This window comes from Aquarana catesbeiana, linkage group LG02, assembly GCF_042186555.1.
Source record: "Aquarana catesbeiana isolate 2022-GZ linkage group LG02, ASM4218655v1, whole genome shotgun sequence".
NCBI classification, from domain to species: domain Eukaryota; kingdom Metazoa; phylum Chordata; class Amphibia; order Anura; family Ranidae; genus Aquarana; species Aquarana catesbeiana.
The window spans coordinates 151,897,357-151,916,543 of NC_133325.1; the positions used below are offsets into that span (position 1 = coordinate 151,897,357).

General features: G+C 41.4%; 1 protein-coding gene across 1 annotated transcript in view; it reads left to right on the forward strand.

Moving 5' to 3' along the window:
* The window catches only part of NCKAP1L (NCK associated protein 1 like), a 382,805-nt gene that overhangs the window by 40,698 nt on the left and 322,920 nt on the right, over positions 1–19,187 (forward strand). Inside the window, exons 5-8 of the mRNA XM_073613639.1 lie at positions 5,203–5,345; positions 14,980–15,070; positions 17,648–17,785; positions 18,827–18,875. Of these exons, the coding sequence (XP_073469740.1) occupies positions 5,203–5,345; positions 14,980–15,070; positions 17,648–17,785; positions 18,827–18,875 (421 nt within the window). The remainder of the gene's footprint in view (positions 1–5,202; positions 5,346–14,979; positions 15,071–17,647; positions 17,786–18,826; positions 18,876–19,187) is intronic.

Consider the following 19,187-nt stretch of genomic DNA (forward strand, 5'->3'; position numbering starts at 1 on the left):
TGCGTGTTTGTACTTTGAACTTTTTTCCAAAGAACTTGTGTACACACGATCGGAAAGTCTGACAACACACATTTGTTGGCGGAAAATTTGAGAACACGCTGGCCAACATTTGTTGGCAGAAAGTCCGACAACAAATGTTCGATGGACCATGCACACGGTCAGTCTTTTCACCAACAAGCTCACATCCAACATTTGTTGTCGGAAAATCCGACCGTGTGTACGCGGCATAAGTCTACATAGTTGTAGGTAGTGTTGGGGGAAAGGTTTGGGCCGAGCAAAAATTCGGCCAGAACATTGCCTGTTCGCCCGTTCGGGAAACACCCGAATTTGTGAGCTGCACAGTATATGCTAAGGCCCTAACTGGATGAAGCCTTGCACCTGACCGCTGGTGAAGAATTGGCCTTGCTGTAGAAAAATGTAATTTGATGCCCCTGTCACACAATTGCAGAAAAATTACTCTTTTGGTGTTGATGGTGGCTTCACCCCATAATCTTCTAGAGACAGAATAAGCCGCTCTGGCACCTGCGGTGGACTGCGCACTAGTGTCAGCTAGTGGCAAGGAACCTTTTATGGTGTGGGGTGGGACTATAAGCACGGAGCCGTGATTGGACAAAGTCATCATCACTTTGTCCAATCAGGGCTCTGACGGTGCTCTGTGCCCTAATTGGCAAAGCCTTGTACCTCTGGTGCAAGGCTGCATTCAATTAGGGCCCTAGAATGCACTGTGTAGCGTGCAGTGCATTATGGCGCGCTTGGTGGGTGAACGTCCCGCCGACCGTCCCGCAAATTCAGGTGTTTGCCAAACAGGGCGAACAGGTGTTGTTCGGGCTGAACTTTTGCTCGTCCTGAACCGTTCGCCCAAAACTAATCAGAGGTATATCTGTTTTAGTGGGCAAGGTTGATAAATTATTCCAGTCTCAGAGAATGGGAGACTCAGACAGTCATAATAAACCAGGGCCAGTGACCGACACTGGTAAAAGACTTCTCAGGTGGGGAGTGACAATTGTAACTGCTTGAAAAGGTGTTTTCCCTTTCTTACTGGACAGCATTATTTGTAATTTTTATGTTGTCTTTAAAGCGTAACTCCATTTTTGTTGAGAAAAAAATATTTCTCCCTGGGCGATCTATGTACATTGCAAGGATTATAACAAACGTTGTTGCAGATTCCTATCTTTTGTTATTCTGAAAAAATCCATGTGCCTCTGTTCTGAGTGGGTCTAATGGGAGTTTCATAATTATCTGTCAGCTGTGGCAGCTGTAGGGCACTGATTAGGAAGCTGATGGGCCTGCATCCCTTTAGACGTGTTCCTATTGGAAATATCTCACCAAAAATGACATTTTTGTTGCAGGGGATGCCTGAAATCTGACTTTTTGGCAGACTTCTGGGAAACTTGGTGAGCCAATCACGTAAGCAGGAAATTATGTTTCTGGAGAGTGGTCAGTACACACTCTGTTTACAGAACATATTGCAATGCATATATAGAAATTTACAGAGGCCGCAGATTGAAAAGGAAAACGGAAAACTTCCTATCAAATACTTACTAGAGCTGCACGATTCTGGCTAAAATGAGAATCACGATTTTTTTGCTTAGAGGATAGATCACGATTCTCTCACGATTCTCGCGGCGTAACATCATCTTTCACATTAAAACAAAAAAAATTGTGCTAACTTTACTGTTTGTTTTTTTTTTTTATTTATTGAAGTGTATTTTTTCCCAAAAAATTGCATTTGAAAGACCGCTGGGCAAATACAGTTTGACATAAAATATTGCAGCAATTGCCATTTTATTCCCTAGGGTCTCTGCTAAAAAAAATATATATATATATATATATATATATATATATATATATATATATATATATATATATATATATATATATATATATATATATATTCTAATGTTTGGGGGTTCCAATTAATTTTTTTTAGCAAAAAATATTGATTTTAACTTAAGAAAAAAGTGTCAGAAAAAGATTTAGACTTTAAGTGGTTAAACTTCCTGACTTCCTGCATTTACACGTTGTTTAAAGCTTGGCAGATTGCCCAGGTTATTTGTTTACACAGAGAAGTTTATCCCTTTGATCTAAGAAGGAAGTTAGATACAATGTTTCAAGTTCTAAACTTGGCAGACTGCCTGGATGTTTTCTTGTGACAGCTGAGTGAACAGATAATCTCTCCACTTGTTTATATGAAAGAATCGGCAAACTCAGCAGGAGAGATCGTCAGGGGAGGTGAATCGAGATCACGATTTTTTAACGATTAATTGTGCAGCTCTAATACTTACCGTAATTTTCCTTTCCTGATGGACTCCATGGCAGCCTACGTGTGGGTTAACCAGACCTCCTCTTCAATGCTATAGGACCCCATTCCCATAAATTTGAGCTCACCACCAGAGACTGCATTCCGTAACTAGCCAACTCTTGACCAATGGGTGGGAACTCCCACTGCCATGGAGTCCATCAGGAAAGGAAAATTATGGTAAGTATTTGATAGGAAATTTTCTGTTTTCCTGACAGACTCCATTGCAGTCTACGTGTGGGAAATAACTAGCCAAACCAAACGGGCGTTTATGCTGATAAAAAAGAAACTTTAATTTACCCTGTCAACCGACAGGATTCTCAAACCAAAGTTTACAGATGATAAAGAAGCAGGTTCTATGCAATAATGAGACATGAAAGTATTAATGGAGGCCCACGAGGCCGCTTTACAGATGACATCCGGAGCCACATGTTGGGCTTCCGCCCAAGAAGCCGCCATGCCCCTGGTGGAATGTGCCATCACCGCCTCTGGAGGAGCCAAGTCCTTAGCCCTGTAAGCCTGCTGGATGGATTGGGCGATCCAGGCCGCGATCGTTCTGGTCGAAGCTTGCTTCCCCTTGCTATTCCCGTAGTGTAAGATAAATAGGTAGTCTAACGTCTAAAGGAGGAAGTAACTCACAGGTATTCCTTCAGTATTTCCCCTACATCCAGTGGGTGAGCCTCCGTGGACCCTGAGGCCCTGAAAATAGGTAGGACAATCTCTTGGTTCTCATGGAACATTGACGTAACTTTTGGGTTTGAGCCAAGCATAGGGATGAGGACCACCCAGTCTGGGAAGAAAGTCAGGAATGGTTCTTTATGACCTAAGGACCTGATCTCAGAGACCCTTTTGGCTGAGGAAAGCGACTTTTGCAGAGAAGTCTTTGAAAGAAACTGGAGTGGTTTCCATGGTACCGAGTCGGCCAGTGAGTCGAGATTAAGAGGGAGATCCCACTTGGGGAATCTTGGCTTCCTTTGGGGTCTGAGTCTTGCCGCCCCTCGGAAGAAATGTCGGATTAAAGGGTGAATAGCCCATGATGTTCCTGGAGAAGGCCAATAGACCTGAGACTTGACCCTGAGGGAGCTGATGGACAGAGACAGATCTAGACCAGACTGTAGGAATTCCAGGATATCTTGGATACCCGGATCTCTGAACGATCTTCCCGTAGGGGATGAGAATTCCACGAACTTGGCCCATATTCTCCCATAGACCTTATTTGTTCTTGCTCTTCTCAAGCTCATGAGGGTGAAGGTTACTCTTGACGCGCATCCAAGGGTTTTCAGCCTGTCCCTCTCAAGAACCAGACCATCAGTCTCAGTAGTGCCGGGCAAGGGGAAGAGGACCCGTGTCCTGGAAGCTGAGCTGGGTCAGGAGGGGAAACCATGGCCTGTTTGGCCAGTAAGGAGCTATCACCACCATTTCGACTGCTTCCGCTCGGAGTCTCTGCAGAAACCTGAGGATGACCTGCTGAAGCTCCACCGATCTGTCAGAGAATCTATTCCGAAGACCTGGCTGCAACGACCCCGAGTGTAATACTTCCTGATCTTGAAGTTGCAGGGGAATGCGAATAGGTCCACTTTGGGATTGACTCCCAAGGACATCTCCGCATAAAGGGACCGTTTGTTGTTGTCTACATGTACACAAGACAGGAAATCCGCCTGGACGTTTTGGGCTCCGGGAACGAAGACACAAAATAAACATAAGTAACTACCATTGGGAGGATGATGCCAGTTTCAGACCTTGCCAGCCGAGTGTACCTTGCTAGATGTCCCATCCTGGGCATACGCAGGCAGCCTCCCCTCCACCACTGGGGTATCCTATGCCTGAAGCCACTGGCCCGCCCGTGGCTGGGCCCTGGGCTTGCACTGCATTATTAGTAGGCCCAACTCCAGGAATCATCCGGACTGGATGCCGTATGAGCTAACGTGAGTTCACATGATGTAGGTCCATAGAGGAGGACAAAAAAGGAATGCAGTCTCTGATGGTGAGCTCAAATTTATGGGAGTGGGTTAACCCACAAGTAGGCTGTCATTGAGTCTGTCAGGAAAGGTATTTTTTAATAACACTCAATTACAATATGACTTGTATCGCAATTGTGCACGCTATATTATTTTTTCTTTATTTGCTATTTTTTCTCCCATGAAATTGGAGTTACCTTTTAAGCTAGCCATACGCTTGTAGAATTTGGTTAGAAATTTTTCATTTTAAGAACGTTCGTTCAACTTTATAATCATTACTGGGGTCAAATTGATGTTTGTTTTCAACTGCGGTGGGAAGAAAATTCAAAGGAGCAGTGTGAAATGTTTGTTCTAAATGAACATATTTCTAACAGTAAGCCCGGGTTCACACTGATGCAGTGCGGGAGACCACATGTAATTCGCACAGGAATCGCAGCACATTCCTGTGCGAATTACATGTGGTATCTCCGGTCTATGATTTGAGCCAAACATCGCACGGCATTCGCACCAAACTCGTGCAGGACCCCTTTTTTGTCTGCACCAAAATCGAATCGCGTTTACACCCATGTAACTTGATTCTGGAAATCGCACTGAGTTTTGCAAACCATTTTCAGGGTGTCGTTAACTTAACATAACTCCGCAATCTGTTTGCATGAACGGGTTGCGCAGTGAATTCGCACCGCATCTAGTGAGAACTGAGGCTGAATGTAGTTTTTCATTTGAGAAAGTCCATTCATTTCAAACTCAAATGTTAAAAGCAAACACAATTTACATTACAGTTGAATGACATTCATGACATCCTAAAATGTAGTGAGGATTTTTGTAGAAATATTCATACAAATATTCGTAGGTGCATTTGTTTGAAAATTTGCAAACGTATGGCTAGCTTTAGAGACAAGTTTCCAATCAGTAAATAACCATATTTCCTGTGTGACAAATTGGCAGAACATAAATTACAACCTCACGAAGAGCTACCTGGACCTAATAGTGACATACTTCTCTGTCATCATGCTGATCTCAAGAATCGATGATCGAAAGACTCTTGTTGCTCTTTTCAACTGCGCCTCTGAGATGCTGCAAGGTCAGAGGTAGGTAACACACAGCACATAGACTAAACATGAAGCATGGGGTATGAAGAGACAAAAATATACTTCTTCACACCAGATGCCTTACAATAACAACTGTATCAATTAAAAAATATTAGACCTATTTCCTATAAAGGCATACTTTTATAATTAAGCATTTAATGACAGGCACTAAATAGGTGCTAATTTTTCATTTTGTGTTTCTTGGGCTTCAGTAAGCCAGTGAAAAAAGAAGTAACATTCTGTGATTTAGTTTCTCTAATAATTTTTTTAATCAAAACTTGTTTATTTATCCATTGCTCATATGGTACATACAATCATAACAGTAGATGAAATTGAACATTACATGCATAGACCATACCATAACAGGAGTCCATGTTATTTGAGCAGGATACAATGCGTATATAAAATTCTGTACCCCCCTAACCCCGAACACTAACCAGCACTTATGATCCTCTATAACATATCAGAATTAGTCACTTCTTCAGCCAACGGATCCTTCTGAGTCCAGCGCATAACTGTAAACATAACCGAATCAGTGTTTCCCACCCCCCCCCCCCCCCAATCACAAACAGTAAATCTCTACATAAGAAGTCTGTCCATTACCAGCTGTGGCGGAACAAGGCTAGGATCCTCCAGCCATGGTTGCCAGATGAGGTTAAATTTACCCACTGCCTTCCTACGGCTGTATGCCAGGCGTTCTCTAAGAAGTAAGGAGTTAACATAACTGATCCATTGTTTCCCAGTGGGGACCGTAGATGCCATCCAATATCGTGCAATAAGTTTTCTAGCTAAATACATCAACCTAGTAATCATGTAGTCTATTCCTTTGGGATACGTTTCGATATCAATCGCCCCTAGCAGGTACACCAGGGGGTTCAATGGAACAGGTGTCTGAGCTAATCTAGCAATGCACTGGGACACCTCCGCCCAATACCAATGGAGCTTCGGGCATCACCAGAGTAGATGTATAAAGTCCCCCTGGTGTATTTTGCACTTTGGGCATAAGGGGAAATGCCTTCTTCCCCACCTATGTAATTGCACTGGCGTTCTATAGGCTCTATGCAGGATAAATAGTTGTGACAGTTTGTGGGATGCTGAAACAGATAGATACCGCAGGTATAGGTTCTAAAGCAATGTCCCATTGGTCCCCATCTATATCCCCTATATCTTTCACCCACTTACTTCGACCTTTAAAGGAGGCATGATCTTGGACCGAGGACAATAATTCCGCATAGATCTTGGATATCAGTCTTCTCCGGGCATCCGCCCAGAGGACTTCCATCAACAATGGCGATGATGATACTGTCAGGGAGCAGGTCTGTTGCTGTGCCCGCAGGGCATGCCATAGTTGGAGATATTGATAAAAACCCCTTGAGGCTAATTGGTATTCCTGACATAATTTTTATACCTTTTTAGCACCTCCCCCTCATATAGTTGTGGAACGAACCAGATCCCCTTCTCCTTCCATGAGGTAAACCCTTGTAGATCATGAAGCTCTGAGTAGTTAGGGTTATTCCACAAAGGGGCAAAGGGCAATGTGCCCCTTATCTTCAAAGCCTTCTGAAACTCCCTCCACACCTTCCTAAGGAGGACACTAGTGGGGGCTGAATGCGGGATGCTTGGCAGGTCCATCTCCGTATGGAGGCCGCCTTCAGTAAAGGGTCAGACATAGTCACCAAATTGATCACAGGGGCTTCCCGTCCCCACCCCGCCAAGATTTACTATAGGCAAATAGACTGTGCACTTTGCAAAGTGCAGTTGCACGCTGCAAATGCAGTTGCGCCAGAGCTTAGTAAATGAGGTAAAGCTTCACTTTACAAAAAATGGCCAATCACATGCAAGGGAAATGTATTTTTGCTTAGATGATGGAAGTCAGCAGAGCTTCTGTTCATTTATCAAGCTCTAGGGCAAAAGCACTTGCAGAGTGCAACTGCACTTTGCAAAGTGCACGGTCTATTTGCCTTTAGTAAATCAACCTCATATTGTGAATTGATGTGTGTTTGCATAACTGAGCACTTTATGTTTTCAAGACTTCCAGGTCCAAGTCTTCGGGCTTAATCATCAATAATACACGCTTCCCCCACACCCCTTTACCCCCTTACAACTAATTGCTGAGTTAAAAACAAGCTACCTAGAAGTCCCATTTACTTATTTAACGCTATGGTCACTTGAAGCGGTGGATCCCAAATCTTCTATCTTTTTCACTGAAGAGGAGGTGGGTCACCAGGATGGGACTGGTTGGCAGTGGGCACAAACTGAAGCACTAGATCACCAGTCTCCACTCATTGTAGAGATGCTGGTGTGGGACACTGTGATCTTAGAATTAATAAAACAGTATTTACCCCCCCCCCCCCAAAAAAAAGTAATATATTGCAGCTTACCAATCCTTAAATGTGGTGGCTGCATTCGTTTTCATTTTTAGGCTATTTGTTTGCTTTATTTTCACCTGGTATTCGGGCCAGTAACACACATTCTATCTTAAGGTGTCTACACTCTTGATGGAGGAGCAACAGAGCCACCTTTGAGCAGGGGTACTGTTATTCAGGGGCAAAGATAGTGCTAGAAGCACCAGCAGATTTTGATGGACTTAGCTTAGAAAATGAAGTTGAATTCCAGCTAATACTCAAGCAGTTACAGCAACAGTTTTTTTCTTTTTGAGATAAAGGTTTTACATAAATGAATGAAAGCTGGTGATTGTAAGCATCCCTGTCAGTCTTAAATGTTTTGTCTCAACCCTCTAACTTCCACTTTTGCTGGACAGCTTGTTATGTGAGGGCTGATTTACACTAGATGCAGTAGGACTGTGTGACATTTCAATAAAGTTTGTTAGAAAAAAAAAAATGTTGACAGTGTGATGTGTTGCATTTGGTGTATCGGCACTGCAGTCATCCTACCACACAACAGCCACTGGTGTGATCCAGCCCTTAAGGAAGTTAAAAAATAACAGACTTACTGGCAGGATCACCAGGTGACAATAAAGGACAAAAAAGCCACCATATCTAGGAATTAGTAAAATGCAATAATACATTTTTGGGTTTAATACAGCTTTAAGCACAAAGGCAGTGTTTGAATTTATTGTCACGAATGACAATTGCTCAGTTTTTGCATCTCAATCAAATGCCATCAATTTTGGCTTGTATGTGATGTGCCCATGCATTTTTACATAACAGTTTAGATTTGCCTCTAAAAATCTGCTTTAAATTACCAAAAAACGACCTCTACCCATACTACATCCAAAAAATTGTTAGAAAAAAAAAGGGGGGGGGGGGTTGCAGGGACACACCCGGCTGTTCCTGGACTTTAATGGCATACCATGAGACAAGGATAAAATGAAGTAAAAAGATTTTTATTACAAAATTTTTTTTATTACAAAAAATGTTTTAAAATTCAATGATATTTGTTAGATCATAGAATATAAAAACATACGCATATCCTGCTTCAGTATAACATAATGAACCGCCTAACACCTTCTAGTGTACTTATAGTTAATAAGCTTGAGGTGTTCGGGTTATTCAGACTTCTAGCGAAACACGTCAATCCCTGGCAGATTGAATAACCCGAACACCTCAAGCTTATTAACTATAAGTACACTACAAGGTGTTAGGAGGTTCATTATGTTATACTGAAGCATGATATGCGTATTTTTTTTTATTGTGTTCAATGATCTAACAAATTTCATTGGATTTGAAAACATTTTTTGTAATAAAAAACTTTTTTACTCAAATTTATCCTTGTCTCATTGTATCCCATTAACCCCTTCCCGACCGGCGCACGCCGATGTACGTCGGCAGAATGGCACGGCTGGGCAAATGGACTTACAGGTACGTTCATTTGAATTTCCGCCGTGCCATTGCGTGCGCGCGCCGGCCGGGAGCTCCGTGAGTCAGGTCGCGGGTCCCGCAGACTCGATCGCCGTGGGGATACCGGCGATTGCCTCACGGAGAGGACGAACGGGGAGATGTTGATGTAAACGGCATCTCCCTGTTCTGCCTAGTGACCAGGGCTTTTTTTCTCAAACAATAGGTTCTGGAACTCAACCACGACTCCCTAAAACCCCTCCACTCACACACCCTCCAAATCACATCAAGTAGTGGGTGTGGTCAGTCAAATTTCACGAACAGTAGGAGGGTCTTAAAGGGGCATTAAGTACCAGGATTGCATTACATGCAGAGTGCAGAGTTCAGGGGGGTTACACACAGGGTGCAGGGCTGTCACTTGTAAACACAGAAGTGATTGTGGTGAGCAGACCCCCCCCCCCCCCCGAGGGTCGAAGCCAGAGGTGGTGGAACTGAGTTCCACCAAGTTCACCCTGAAAAAAAGCCCTGCTAGTGACAAGTGTCACTGTTCTCTGCTCCCTGTCATCGGGAGCAGTGATCAGTGTAGTGACACTGCTAGCCCATCCCCCCTACAGTTAGTAATTACTCCCTAGTACTGACTTAACCCCTCCCCGCCCCCTAGTGGTTAACCCCTTCACTGCCAGTGTCATTTACACAGGAATCAGTACATTTTTATAGCACTGATTGCTGTATAAATGACAATGGTCCCAAAAATGTGTCAAAAATGTCGGACATGTCCTCCATAATGTCGCAGTCACAATAAAAATCGCAGATCGCCACCATTACTAGTAAAAAAAAAAAATTCATAAAAATGCCATAAAACTATCCCCTATTTTGTAGACGCTATAACTTTTGCGCAAACCAATCAATAAACGCTTATTGAGATTTTTTTTAACCAAAAATATGTAGAAGAATACGATCGGCCTAAACTGAGGAAAACAAGTGTTTTTTTATATATTTTTGGGGGATATTTATAATAGCAAAATGTAAAAAATAATGCGTTTTTTTCAAAATTGTCGCTCTTATTTTGTTTATAGGGCAAAAAATAAAAATCGCAGAATCGAAATACCACCAAAAGAAAGCTCTATTTGTGGGGAAAAAAGGACGTCAATTTTGTTTGGGAGACACGTCGCACGACCGCGCAATTGTCAGTTAAAGCGACGCAGTGTCGAATTGCAAAAAGTGCTCTGGTCAGGAAGGGGGTAAAATCTTCCGGGGCTGAATCGGTTAAAGTCCAGTGACAGCAGGGTGTGTCCCTGCAACCCCCCTCTTTTTTGCTTTAAATGACCCCATCACTAATAAAACTAAGTATACACTAAAAAAAGAAGTATACTCAAAGCAGAACTATACCCAATGATTTTCCTACTGTTACATTCAAAACATGCCCTGAACCATAACTGTCACAGTTGCTTGTGCTCTTAATCAAACTATTAAACCATCAAAAGACTGGTGTCATAATTGACCACAGGCAGCTGCAGTTCAAACAGAGACAGCTGGCAGCTTCCTTGGCTGTATTGGATAGGAGGGTTTAGTTCCGCTTTAACTGTCCAGTGGCTGGCGGCTCTAATCTTCACTCCCTTGCAGAGCTGCGGCTACTTTTGATATCTGATGGTTCCAGTTGTATCCAGGTCCCTCTTGCCAGCTCTAGTGTCCTGTACTGAAATAATGATGATAGGAGGAACTAGAGGAGAACTGGATAGCTGACAGGGCCCCTAACTCTACAGGAAAGACTGGAATTGCAGGTAAGTATAATTCTTCTTCTTTTACAGGGTATCTTTACATTTATTTCTGTGAGTTAGTGTCAGGGTCACCTTAAGATATTTTAACCCCATTCGCAACTAAGGGTAAAACAAATCTAAATGCCTAAGCACAATTTTGCCACTTTGTGTTAGTAAGACTGTACAAATCATCAACTACTTTGTGCGTCAAGGTGGAATATACCTTGTTTTTCTTCAGGACAAATTGGGCTTTCATTTAGAGGTAAATGAGTATGGATATCTCCTGATCTTTTTTTATTATCAAAGGAAAACTGGCTCAAAATAGTAAAAAAAAAAAAAAAAAAATTAAATTTAGCTGTATATTTCTTGGGAGTACCATAACCTTACACCAAAGAACAACCATAGTTAAATTCTCCTGACGATGCCACATATGTGTGTGTTAGTTGTACTATGTTCCCATAGTACAGCCCAAAAACAATAGTGCACATTTTGCTTTTTTTTATACTACCTAAAATGCACTGACACTAACTGACATTGATACTAATAAAAAAAAAAAGAATCCTGTCCCCCAAAAATACTGACCCTGACCTTTGACCCCCACCTTGAATTTTGACCCTGACCTTTACCTTAACACTAACCCTGGCACTGCCCTAGATCAAACCTTGATCTAGGTTTTTTTTTTTGTATTTATTTATTATTATTATTGAACTTATTTTTTTTACATGCACTTTTTTCTCTGCAAGGAGAGAGATATGATGTATCTCTCCCTTCTATTCACAGAGAAAGAAAACACGGGGGGCGGGCTTTACAATGACTGATCATTCTGATAGCCAATCAGAGGCCATATAGTGATCAGGTGACCTGGAATTGTGAGTTCTGGGTCTTGATTGTTGGAACAGGCCCCAGGGCTCACGTTGAGACCCCGGTTTCTGTGCTGGGAGCGAGCCACATGGGAGATATGCAAATATGTGGCCCTACGGAAAAAAAGCTCAGTCCAGTGAGGCCGTATATTTGTGTTAAGATGGTGTGAAGGGGTAAAAAGGCAGATGGTAACTCTATACTCTTATGCAAAATGCGTGGGCACGTAATTGATGGCATTTTGATTGAAATGTAAAAACTTAGCAAATGTCATTCTTGATAAAAAAAAAAAATATTTCTTGTCATTTTCATTTATTTTATTTTACTTCTTGTCATTTTCATTTATTTTATTACATTTTAGAAATGTAACTTTTTATAAAGAGTAAAATGACTTTTCCATAAATGCAGCTGACGGTGGCTTATTTTCAGTAAACCTACCCTGCAGCCTGAGAGCTTAATTCGAGCCCATGGGTCTTATTGTGTGTCCCTAAGTAGTCAGTGTGAGGAATAGCATTCCAGTACAGTAGCCACAACACCACAACCGCTGCCCTGTACCACTTCAAGTTTTAATTAAAGAAATCATTTGTCTGTCTTCTTTGCTGTCTATTGAAATTTCTATTGAAATGATGGCCAACAAAAGCAAGAGAATTTTTTAAACGTTGCTTGTGACAGCTGTACTGTGTTAAGTTGTGCTGATTCTGATCTTTGGAACCTGTTTGCCATTGACAGTGGATATTTCTGTTTTTAGTGGAGAAGGAAAACCAAAATGCTCTCATTTATCAGTTAAAGTTGAACTCTGGGTTTCCCGCTGACAGTTAAAAACGTAAAAAAAAATTGTTGGCTAAAAAAATTGTGAAAAAAACAGCATGGAGTCCCCCTCCAAATCCATACCGCCACCCTGTGATGTCGGTGGCCCAGCATGCACCGGGCCCGCCCCATGGCTATTTAAGAAATGTCACACGGCGGGGCAGGCAGACTGCGGGACCTTTCATGGCAAGCGGTGGCGGTGGCATCGTGATTGATGATGGATCTACATCCGGGGCATTTATTTATTTTTTTTTTAATAAAGAAATTGGCAAAGACTCTTTATTCACTTTTTACACTTTTTTGGTAAATGGGTAGGGGTACTAAGCCCCATACTCATTCACATGGCTCCCCAAGTGAATAAAGAGTTTTTGCCAATTCCTTTATTAAAAAAAAAAAGGTCCCCCAACGTGGATCCATCATCAATCACGATGCCAGATCAGGGAGTCCCCTTGTTAGAGGGGGCTTCCAGATTTCGATAAGCTCCCTGCCCATAGACCTCCACAACCACAGCCCAGGGTTGTGGGGAAGAGGCCCTTGTTACCCTTACCCATCCTGCCCCCAAAGCACCCCCCAATGTTGAGGGCATGTGGCCTTGTATGGTTTAGGAAGGGGGGGACACTCGCTCGTCCCCTCCCTTTTCTAAACTGCCAGGCTGCATGCTTGGATAGGGTCTAGTATGCATTTGGGGGGGCTTTTTTTTTTTTTAAATTGGCGTGGGGTTCCCCTCAAAATCCATACCAGACCCAGAGGGCGCCATTTTTTTCCCAATTTTTTTTCCCGGTAATTCTTTTTTTTACATTCAACTGATGACTGACTCATCGGTTGTTAAGGATGCGGTGGCTGGCTTGCCCCTTAGCAACCAGCTGTAAAGGGACATAAAAAAAACACAAAATGCAAACTGCATGAAAAATGCATGCAAAAACGCATCAAAAACGTGGGTTTAAAAACGCAAAACGTGCCTGAAAAACACATCAACCGCTTAAGTGGGAATCTAGACTTAAGTAGCACTTGCAGATTTTGTCCCTCCTGTGCATGAACAGTGAAAGGAAGAGCAACTCCTAGTGCTTCTTCCTTCTCTCATACGCAGAACTCTGCAGTAAAGTAATGGTGGCCATAGACATAGCAATTTGCAATTGATTTAGGTTTGAGCAATTGTAAACAAGCAATTTAACATCAATTAAAATATATGTTACAAGCTTTGCGGTTGAATGAAAATATTGATCAAACAATACGATTGACCAGTAATACATGTAATTGATTGAACCACTGGACCTCCTGCAGATCCCCCCCCCCCCCCCCTCCTTCATAACCAAGCTATATTTTGATATGCGGTACTGCATTACTTTAACTGACAATTACGCAGTCATGCAATGCTGTACATAAATTCAATTTATGTAATTTTCTGAGCTTTCTTTTGGTGGTATTTGGTCACCAATGGGTTTTTTATTTTTTGCGCTATAAACAAAAATGCCCTACAATTTTGAAAAAAAAACAAAAACATAATTTTTTACTTTCTGCTATAAAACATATTCAATAAAAAATTTTAAAAAATCTAATTTTTTCATAATTTTAGGCCAATATGTTTTCTGGTACATATTTCTGGTAAAAAATCCCAATAAGTGTATATTGATTGGTTTGCGCAAAAGTTATAGGTCTACAAACTGGTATATATACTGGAATTTTAATTTATTTATGTATTTATTTTTTATACTAGTAATGGGAGCGATCAGCAACTTATAGCGGGACTGTGATATAGTGGTGGACAATCTGACACTAACTGACACTTTGTGGGAACCAGTGACACTAATACAGTGATCAGTATTAAAAATATGCACTGTCACTGTACTAATGACACTGGCTGTGAAGGGGTTAAACATCAAGGGTGATCAAAGGGTTAAATGTGTGCCTAACCAGTGGTTTTGTGTGTACTATGTGGTGCTTTTACTAAGGGATGTGCTGGATTTTGTTTCCCTGCTTTGCAGGGAAACAAAATCCAGCACATCCCCACTGACAGGACAGAGCTCTGCCTTGTTTACATAGGCAGAGCTCTGTCCAGTCTGTCTCCTCACCGATCAGCGGGTGCCGGTGGACATCCATTAGCCAGTACATGCTAATTGGCTTCTGCTGTGACTGATCACAGCTGAAGCGGCGCATGTGCACGCCCCCTACCCAGAAAAGCAGTAAAGCTACTATGGGGTGGTCACTAAGTGGTTTTAATGATCTATCAATCAATTAATAAAAAAAGCTGTTGATAAAAAACAAAACAAAAAAAACAAGGCTTTTTTGATTATGGACAGTTGTTCCTTTTTAGCATCACCAGGCATACAATACAAACATATACTGTACACAAGAAAATGTTGTACCAAGACAATCTATTAAAAGTAATAATGGGTTTTGGAAATATTGTCTCTGCAGTGAGCCTTCATATGCACGGCTGGGACAAATGTTGCTAGAGTATGACAACCCGCTAAAAAAACTAAGTGAAGAATTTGGACCTCATACTAAGGTAAGTGACTTTGGTTTGTCTGTTGTAGTGTGTATTCTACTCACATTTATAATAGACATTGGCAATAGCTAAAGTATCCCGCTGACACACCATTACAAGTGTGATGCAGGCACATACTGATGCATTGGAAAATGCATGCTCATCACCAGTGTGAATGTTTTCCTAAATGTAGTATGGCAGCGCAAAATAATCTCAATGGCAGAATAAACTCAAGAGCAATATAACATGGTCTTGAATATTAACGCAGCCACAAAATGTCATAAATGTGATAGCCTCCATAATTGGCTTTTCTAGGAACTCTGGTACCTTTGCCAGAATGACATATCTAGATGGTTTATGTCTGACCTTTTAAGAAATCCACCTGAGGTTTTACTATCAGTTTTGTTCTGCGTTGCTATAGTTTTATGTCAGCATATAACTCTTAAGGATGTGTCATTATGCATTTTTCTGCTTTTTCCATCCAGTGCAAGGAAAGTAGATGGACATGAGAACATCCATTGCTTTCAATAGTTTGCTCAGTTTATGTTTGTTGGAAAAATCTTGTTTAGATGCACTGACTTGCAGTTTGCCATTAATGTCAATTTAAAGCAATTTTATTTTTACAAAACACAACACAACCAAAATACACATCAACACAATACATGCTAACATAGGCATTCAGATAGGACAAGCTCTAAGAAATTTGTCAAGTTAGTTACCATCATTTATAATTTCACAGGTATCAGAATCAGGTTGTTTAAATATTATAAGTTGTGGATCTTTCCAGATTTATGTAAAATTATAAAAGTGGATAGCTTTTTGACTAGAGGATTTTTCTTTGCATTCACTTGATGCTAGTTCTGACCTTTGCAAAGAATATTGTACCATGTATAAAGCTCATCATATACATTACAATCTGACTGTGCAGCCAACAGGACCATCCAATGAGCACATTTGGGTGCTCCATCATGAACTGGCCAACCTTGATAGCAAAAGTTTAGGAAATAAAAAGGTTTTTTTGTAGGTGGAAGTATACAAACTAAATATCATTTGATTCTGACATGCGTACACAAACAAGCCAGCATTTGTTTGGTGTGGAGGTGTAAAAAGGATACCACGTGACTCCAGTAGCCGCCTGTTTATTGTTTCATGTGTGTCTCTCTGAAGCAAATTTTCAGGCTACACAAACATGTCAAAGTTAAAAACACAGCATGGTCTTTAGATATTGCCTATTTATGTCATAATATATTGTCATATATTAAACCCCCTCATTACTTTGAATCCCATTTTCCTCTATGGTATGAAGTAGATTTTCAGCAAGTGCACTTTCAATGGGCTGCCAATACACAGCTTTGGACCAATGCACCCCACCACAATGTACAGTAGTGCATTACCATGCTTTGTGGTACGCTGCAATGAATGCACTCTTTTTCCTTGCTATGTTAATATATTGTGCTTTAACATGTGTTGCAGTAACATTTGCAATTCCAGCCATAAAGGTGAATCTGATCCTCAATGCTGTGGTTACTACTGCAGCAATCTGACTGGTGCTTGGTTTATGAATCAGGGGGACATAAGGCTGTTTATAGCCTGCTTAAAATTGGAAAAGCACCAGTAAGGATTTTTTTTTATCAGGAATTCTTGGAGGTTAATGTGGCTTTTGCTCTGTAGCATTCGAATTTTATGGCCCTCGGTTGGTCTGCTACTACGAAACCAATAAGCAAGGGCCCTGTTCTTATGGGCACACAGTTTTTTAATGCATTACAGTGCTCAAAGCAGCATATTATTCATCAAGCTGAACTCCAGGCAAACAGCCAAACATGCAGTTCAAATACAAATGTGGGAACTGTTTTACCTGCCAAAGGATTTCTAAATTTGAGCAGCCAGTGGTGTGAACCAGGCACTCTTCTCCAGGTCTTGACCCCCTTTGCCATCCATGCAGTTTGGCAATACAGGATCCTCTCTCCTGGGACAGTGAAGTAGCAGCAGCACAGTGAAGTCATTATTACTTTGCTCTGCCCTACTTTCAATGGAAAATAAACAGCGCTGTGCAATGCAGAATTCTGATTGGCTCCTATTACTGACCTCACAGTTCCAGCTGTAGTGATTATCAAGTTGGGGTGGAAGACAGCGCTAGACTGGTGCCACTGGAGGCTGTCTAGCGGCAGGTTACTGTATGGAGGGTATAGAGGGAATTGCTTCCAGTGGGTTGTATCCCAATTTAAGGTGGTAGGTGATAGACTCCATTAAGGTCTAGGGCTGCTACATTACTGATAAGGGCAATGGGGGCGTTATCGCAGGAAACACTTGGGTGATTGAAGAAGAGCGCCCAGTGAGACATTTTTCTGGACACTGGGCACTCTTCTCCAATCGCCCAAGCTGTAGTAATGAGGATTATAGAAGGCTTATGTCAAGGCAGATAGAAGTACTTAGCTGTATGTAAAAATACATTTGGTTATTAATGAATCATGCCAATAGTCAATTTTTTTATTGCAAAACAATTTAGAGTTAAGCTTTTTAGAAATGACTACATAAATGCTGGAGAATATTGCAGGTTCCGCTCAGTTGACCATTGTGTTTGTCTAATTGCAATCTTAGAGTGTGACAGATGCTTTGAAGTCCATGCACTTTCTCTTCTGTCGGAAATCACAATCAGCAGATCAATGGAGAGGCAGCCAACTCTTAAGTTTCCTCAGCAACCCTGCCGCTATGATTGCTCCCTCCACCTCAGATACGGTAAGACTGAAAAGTTTAATTTTTTTATGAAGCACCGGCATGTTGTGCAGCACTGTGCACTTAGTGGGTAAAAGTACAGTTGTTACAGTTAAGATTTAACATTCAGTGCATAACTTGTTGAGGAAGCGTGAACAAAATAGGGTAATAAAAATAAGGAGTAAAGAGTGGGCTGTAAAATTAGAGGGGAGAGAGTAACATGTCAGGATAGTTATAAAAGCATCCAGAATGGTTTACAAAACGAAACGCTGCCATACATTGCTTACATTTTGTAATGCCGTGTACACACGATCGGAAATTCTGCCAGCAAAAGTCCGATGTGAGCTTTTGGTCACAATTCCGACCGTGTGTATGCTCCATTGGACTTTTGCTGTTGGAAATTCCGATCGTCTGTAGCAATTCCGACACGCAAAATTCCTACGCATGCTCGGAAACAATTCAGCGCATGCTCGGAAGCATTGAACTTCCTTTTCTCGGCTCACTGTAGTGTTGTACGTCACCACGTTCTTGACGGTCGAAAGTTCAGAGAACTTTTGTGTGCAAGCTTGAGCGGAATTCAGTAGGAAAAACCATCCAAGGTTTTTCCGACGGAAATTCCGATCGTGTGTACGTGGCATTAGAGTCATACTGAATCAGCCAAAATTTGATCTGTAAGTGCCCCTGATGGCATCACCTAGTGTGACAAAAGTTTATTTTTCAGTTGACTTTTGATGGAGGAGTCAGTCAGAAAAATGCTGGGTGACCAGCGCCTGTATCCAATAAGATATAGTCACTGTTCGAGTATTCTCACAGCCACTTGAGCTGTCTTCCCTGGCCTTTACAGATTGTTAGATGTTCAGTCCAGATGATCCAATGGTCCAATGTCCTCTACTCTTTTACTTTTATTTTAGACTTTTATGATACAAAAAGTAAACTGATGTTAACATTTATGTTACACAAATATTAAATGTAAATGTTATGTATATGTTATATACTGTACAGTTTAAATTTAGATCTCAAATATACATTACTCGTCTAGGCTGAACATTGCTATGTCTTTTCTAGATGCCCTGTGAATGTTTATCTGTTGAGACGATGGAAAGATGGATCTTAAGTAAGTTAATTATCAACATTCCCGAAAAGATCCAATAACCCCTAATGATGAAGGTCAAACAAATCTTAATGTCTAAACAAAGGTTTTGCAACTTTGGCATGTGTTAGTAAAACTGTACATATCTTTGCAACTGCTAATTGTATTCAGTTAAAGAGGAAGTAAAACCCTGATGGGTTTTACTTCCTCTTTTTTCCCCTGCAAAGTAAAAGCATAATGGGCTAGTATGCATTGTATACTAGCCCATTATGTTGCACTTACCTGCAAACGAAGCCATCTTCACCCCTCTTCCTTCCGGGGCCATGGACTCCCATG